Source organism: Hesperophylax consimilis, chromosome 17 (assembly GCF_061612785.1).
Source record: "Hesperophylax consimilis isolate HC1 chromosome 17, BYU_Hcon_1.0, whole genome shotgun sequence".
In the NCBI taxonomy this organism is placed as follows: Eukaryota; Metazoa; Arthropoda; class Insecta; order Trichoptera; family Limnephilidae; genus Hesperophylax; species Hesperophylax consimilis.
In genome coordinates this window covers 25793788-25800766 of record NC_142852.1, presented here as the reverse complement: position 1 = coordinate 25800766, position 6979 = coordinate 25793788, and the positions used below count along the sequence as shown (strand labels likewise).

Here is a 6979-nt window from a genome sequence, read left to right as displayed (position 1 = left end):
TAAAAGAGTTACCTCAAAAATTGTAAGACTGAATACTAAAATGGTCTCAGTATTTTTATGATTTTTGTTTAAAAATTTAATTCTATTTTGTTAAGTTTAATATTTTAATAAGGCTTAGTTTTCATAACAGTATTTTAATAATTTTTGTTTTATTTTAAGAATGAAAAAATTCTAACTGATTATGAAAACAATGTGTAACAAACTGTAATAAGATTCTGTTTTGTTATGTACATTTATAAAGATGACAATATTCAATTTTAAGGTCTGAAAATAAATAAAAAGGTGATTTATGACATTTTAAACTGTTTTTATTACACTGATTGTGTTTAAAAAAACCTGTTGACATGTCCGGGTTATGGGCTCTAAAATCCGGGGTTTTCACGCCTCTTGTCCTATTTTCCAAATTTTAGAGATGGCAACCCTACTTATAGCCCATAATTACATTTCAAAGAATAATTATAAAAATCATTCTTAGGAAACCATACGCTATCCCTACTTTAGAGTTATGTCGGGAATTTAATGTAACATCTATCACATCATTGTATAAGAAAATCGCCTTATATCAAATTTATAAAGAATATTTTATACATAAAATTCACCCCTCAGATAGCATAAGCAATATATTCAAAACTAATGGCTTAATTGGATGGCCCTTTGCATAGAACGATCACGGCTCGGCACCACTATTTGTATTTAGGTGTGAGATGGTACAATATATGGTTGTCCAAAAATAAAATTAAGGTAACAAAAACTTTGAATTATGAACAATTCAAAAAGTTAATTTAGTCCCTAAAATTGGATTATGTTATATTGTACCCTTAATTTTATTACGCTTACTTAATCTGAAATAAGATATATTATTTTAATTGACTTTAAAAAACAATTTGATAATTTGTGTCCCTATGTTAATATTGTGATTGTATTTATCTCATAAGTTTTAGATTATTGTTTAAAAAAATCATTAGAATATTTTTATTACTCTAAAGATAAATACTTAAGACATGATAAGACTGATTTTTAAAAACATGCCAAGCTATTTATCCCTGTAATTGCACACTTCATAAACTAATCATTGACATAAGCCACATTTCTGAAGAACTAAAATATAGTGTTGTGAGATTTATTTTAAAAACAGATAATCACTCCATAATTAAAAAGCAGATGCCAATTTCCAATATATGTTTACCGATAAATTAAGATAAATATATTTAAATAATTTATGTATTATCGATGATCATACTTCATCTTCTGAAGTCACCGATAACATGTATCACAAAAACGTTTCCTCGAGTGATGGTCAGCGAATTTGCAATATGTTTTATGATTATTTCCAATCTGTTAAATCTGATAAATCTACTAGTACCTAATACTTCCTTTAATAATGTCGAAATAACTAATGATGATAAAATGAATACAATTCATTTCAAAGCAATTGATATAATCGGGTCGAGAATTACCTTGCCGGCGGAACGCACGTATTACGCCGCGCGCCGTTTGTTTTGAATATTTATTCGGGATACTATTACTTTGCCAAAAAATGAGCGATCTAAGTGTATTAATGAATGAGCTTCAAGTGCTCACTAATATAGTAAAAGTGTTGAGCACCAAAGTAGACAGCTTAACAGCTGACGTTAAAGAATTTAAGTCAGTACTACTAGTCGGTAGTAAGTCAAATATTAATCAAAGTACCTGCGTAACGAAGCATGGTAACGAGAAGCCGATTCCTGAAATTCAGTGCGACCCGCCTCCCCGCGCCCGCACTGTGCCTTCTACCATAATTACTACTACTACTGAAACAATTGTGACTGCAGCTATTACTAACACTAGTATGGCACCTATTGCGTGTACAACTCTCGCGACGGCCGGCTCGCCCCTGCCCCCCTTCCCACCGCGCCTCATGCAGCCCGCTCCTGTTTCGCAATGCGAATTACCGCGAGCGAGAGTTACTCGCTCGCAGGCAAAGGAATCGAAGGCCAAGCCCGAAGTTGCACAGATACCAGATACTGTCAAAGGTACTAAGGCCAAACCTATCCCTTTGCCATCAACATCATCTGTCCAACCACAATTTGAGGTGCAGAAAAAACTGGTACTTCAATCATCACCATCACCATCGGCCGTACCCGCTGACCCATTGGAATCGTCTCCTGCGGCCGAACCCGCCAAACCCGTCGCTCCTGCCACGACTGATAGCTCTACCGATAATACGACTCCCAACATATTACAACCTAAAAGGCTATCTGATCAATGGACAAAAGTTGCACGCAAGCGGCGTGTCACCGTACGGGGTAATCAAAAGAGTGAAAAGGAGCCATCAGTATTGAACTTCTTTCACTGTTATCCCTTCCATCCTGATACTTCTTGCGATGACATGTCGCATTACCTAACGTCACTATATGGCGCCGCATCATATAAGGTCGTAAAAATTAAAACTCGGGGTGAGTACTCCTCATTTAAGATTGGCGTGCCTCAGCCGGCTGTTGCCGAAGTTTTGAAAGCAAAACACTGGCCGCGCCGCACATTCATCAAGGAATGGGAAGTAAGGCTGACGGCGCCTCGTCTTCCAGCGGTTGCGGTCGGCAACAGCTGACTCAACTCGCACACAAAAAAGATCATTTACTACCAAAATGTCAGAGGGTTGAAAACGAAATGCTCGCATTTTTACCATAATGTCGCGGCCGGTGACTGATATCATAGCACTGACCGAGACATGGCTAAATGCTGGTGTTTTGACCTCTGAACTTTTTGGTGGTGACTGAGCGCTTTGCAGTTAAACTCAAAGCGAAAACGTCATTTGGACCTGATTTTATTCCGTCATTTTTATTAAAGGGTTGTATAGAGCCTTTATTAATACCCCTACCTAAATAATAGGAAAATAGCCTTGATTATCCCGATCTTAAAAAATTATTTCTCAAACTATCTATATACGGTCGGTGGCCGAGTTGACATCGCGTTTGGGTCCAACCCAGGCGTAGTGTGTTCAATTCCTCGGCTGGCTAAGTCCTCCATCACAACACAAGCAACATTTTCATCTTACGGTGGTGGTAGTAGGAGAATTTCAAATATTGCAAGGTTATTCGTAACCGGGGAATATTTGTCTTTCTTTAAAAAAATATTTATATACACATATATATATATATCTAAATTATCGATTTTAAGTACAGTATTGGGAAAAATTTTTTACTATCAAATTATATTCTACTTAAGATATTAGACGTTTTTAAAGTGTGCTATAGTAGGACAGAGGCATGATAAAACTTGATTACGTTCTTTGTACGATCGATTGCTTGGAATTTAAATAATTTGAGAGTAAAGTCATTCGTCTGATCTCTTCGGGATGTCAAGGAAACGTCAAACATTTTGTTTAACTGATTTAAAGTGTAGTGGGTCAAAATTTGGTTCTTCAGATGCTGCTTTCGAGAACATGAATAGTTACATTCGGAACATGAAAAACGTTTTTTTACAGTTTGATTATGTGGCTCGTCAGACTTCTCTTTTGATAAAACGAATAGTTGCACAAAGTACATTGTAACGTCGATTGTCACCGCATGTATTAATCTTACCATATTCCGGTGAATTGATCGACCATAGCTTGCAGCAAACATGGGAATTGAAATGAACACTCGGAATATCAATTGAGATATAATAATATGTTGTGAATTTAATTTAAACTTTAAATACAAGAGCAATGACTCACATTTAGAAAACAGGGGTGGTTGGCTATTTGAAAGCATAAACGTAATATGAACTTGGCCACGACATTTACTTGTAAAATTATATTATCTAAACATCTTAAAATAAGACATCACCAATGAGCGCCAGTCTATAAACTATTCTAAACAAATTTATAAACATGATGATATCTATAAAATTATGTGTCTATTTCATAAGGATTATTAAAATGTCTCACGTGCGTGAATAATCTCCCGACAATCAAGCAGCTCGCCCTCAGGTGTGTTCCCCACCAGCCTCGAAAACCAACTGACGAATTCTCTGGAACTCAATGCGCAGAAAAAATTGTGAATCCTCCGAGTGACAGCTGTAATTCAATGCCAACGCGTGTCTAGAAGTCATATTATGTGAGCGGACGGTTCCTACCGCTACAACATGAAAAAGGTTTTTCTCCAATGTGAATCAGAATATGTCTTTTCTTTTGAGAAAATGAATAGTCGCACTCGGAACATGAAAAAGATTTTTTCTCAAGTGTGAGTCAGCAAATGTCTCGACAGTCTGCCCTTTTGAGAAAATGAATAGCTGCACTCAGAACATGAAAAAGGTTTTTCTCCACCGTGAGTTCGCATGTGCACCATCAAACTTACCTTAACAGTGGAAGAATAGTTGCACTCAGAGCATTTAAAAAGTTTCTCTCCGGTGTGAGTCAGCAAGTGTCTCTTCAGAACGCGACTTCGAGAACATGAATATTTGCACTCGGAACATGAAAAAGGTTTTTCGCCAGTGTGAGTCAGCATATGGCTCGTCAGACTGCTCTTTTGAGAACATGAATAGCTGCACTCGGAACATGAAAAGGGTTTTTCCCCATTGTGAGTTCGCATGTGTACCGTCAAATATCCCTTTAGAGTACACGAATAGTTGCACTCAGAGCATTTAAAAGGTTTTTCTCCAGTGTGAGTCAGCATGTGGCTTTTCAGATGGCTCTTTTGAGTAAATGAAGCATTGCACAAAGAACATGAAAAAGGTTTTTCTCCAGTGTGAATCAGCATGTGGCTGGTCAGACTTCCCCTTTGAGTAAATGAATTGTTGCACAAAGAACACGAAAAAGGTTTTTCTCCAGTGTGAATCAGCATATGGCTGGTCAGACTTGCCTTTTGAGTAAATAATTTGTTGCACAAAGAACACGAAAAGGGTTTTTTTCTACTGTGAGACAGCATGTGGTTCGTCATATCGCTTTTATGAGAACATAAATAATTGCACTCGGAGCATTTAAAAGGATTTTCTCCATTGTGAGTGAGCATGTGTACCTTCAAATGTTCCTTTAGAGTACACGAATAGCTGCATTCAGAGCATTTAAAGGGTTTTTCTCCACTATGAGACAGCATGTGGCTTGTCAGATTGTGAGTCCACGGTTTTACATCGGTTTTACCTGGTGTCTGGGTAATTCTTTCAAAGTGTTCTAAGCATTCCTTTTTAACATCTGGCAGGTCTATGTCGATTTCCATGTAAGGAAATCCCCCTTCATCTTCCGCTCGGGGTCCTAATTCTGCCTTGATTGAAAGAGTCTCCGCTTTAATGCTACCTATAAAAACAATAAGAATGGTGAACATCGAAAAACAACAAAAGGTTTTTTTGAACGATTGAAGATAGCATTGATTAACAATGTAGAAGCATTAATTTGGATAGGAGACTTTAAAATTAATTTAAGTAATAGGAATGACCGAAAAGTTCTGCTTCATGGACCGATGCTTCAAGAACGGAAAACTATTTGCTCTTGAGCAACTTCCGCCTAGTATATCCCACTTTTAACTTCTTAAGATACGCTCAGTATCGCCCGGGTTAACACACATAAGAAAAACAGATATAATATAATTACAAAAGTACACCAAATATTCATAGTTATATTCCTAGAAACACAATTCTCAAAATAAAAGTGGCTAAAATGGCTTTGGCCGTGTTAAGTGACCATATCTAAAGCCAGTTGCTTCTCACGTTCCACTTATCTACCTCCTACTATCCCTTCTACCATCAGCCTTACAAATACTCAAATTGCTGATGTAGTTTGGCTGTTTCCGGCAAAGACACATTTTATGTGAAAATGCCAAATATATGTATGTAATGTAAGAGAGGACAATTCAAAACGTACAGAGAATTTCTGGGAACGAAAATCTTTTTTTTTTTTACATATGCAATGCAACTAACTGGCAGTCCGAGAAGTCTCCGCACTTTGCCAACATTCTATCTTTGCATCTGGGGCATCAAAATCCATTTCCGTATACGGTATTTCCCCTCCGCTGTCTTCTTGGGGCCCTGGTTCCGTCTTTATGGAAACTGTATCCGGATTTTGTAGATCCATGGCACTTGTGTAGTAGGATTTGGTAATTAGTACAAGCCCAAACAAATAAACCTGAAAAAGAACATTGTTGTAACGGAACTATTATTTGAATGTGCTCGGAATATTCTGTCAAAACAATGATATCGTATGAATAACGCATATTTGGAAATAACGAATTATCCTATTAATAACCATGACAATTTTGACCTTGAAGTCGACATTTGCAATCGGTCGAGAGAATTGTCGTCAGTCGTGTATAACTCAATATATACTATATAAAGTTAAACCAGTAAACCGTTCGTTGAGTTCGCCATTATACTGAATATTGACATTTTAAAGTTCCTCAAGCAAAACGCCAATGGATTTCCTAACTTAGGTACCGATTGGTGTAAGATAAGATAAGTTGCTTTAGACACAGCGCCGTTGTGCATTTGAGTATTATATAACACAAATTAAAGGAAATTGGTCACTCAGTTTGATTCAGAATAACGGTAGCTACCAAAATTAATAGCGATGAATATAAGCATCAGTACTTACCAATAACAATCACAAGTATGGGAATATAAATTAAGCTGCGTAGGCTTAACAGTTGAAGGACTATAACGCAGAATTAGAGATTAAAAATATAATGAAATCACTGGCACTAAGGAAAGCGTACGTCAAATAAAATTTTTGAGCATAGAAATTAAACAATTATGAGTCATAGACAATTATTCTCCTCTACCTATATCAAGATCACTTGTATCTTGACTTCCGGACCGAACAGACACGCGAAAGCGTTCAGTTTGAGACGAAATTCAGGACATAAGGCCTCTGAAGATGGACAGTGCGATCTGTCCGAAACGTCAGAAATTAAAAAGTCCTTTTAAGGACTACTTTACGCGGGTAAACCGAGAACATTATTCTACATCTTACACCCGTGAAAACCTTAACCATAACATATATATATATTTGTATATATATTTTTTTCGTTAT

At 36.7% G+C, this 6979-nt stretch overlaps 1 protein-coding gene across 1 annotated transcript; it reads right to left on the bottom strand.

Annotated features, from left to right (window-relative positions):
- Positions 1–2446: 2446 nt before the first annotated feature.
- Positions 2447–6674, bottom strand: LOC149416340 (uncharacterized). Its single transcript, XM_089641956.1, has 4 exons — positions 6542–6674; positions 5872–6076; positions 5099–5251; positions 2447–2592 (listed from the first exon to the last, which is right to left on the bottom strand). The coding sequence occupies exons 2-4, from the start codon at positions 6023–6025 to the stop codon at positions 2447–2449; spliced, it is 453 nt and encodes a 150-aa protein (XP_089498082.1). The 5' UTR covers positions 6026–6076; positions 6542–6674.
- Between the last annotated feature and the right edge of the window lie 305 nt (positions 6675–6979).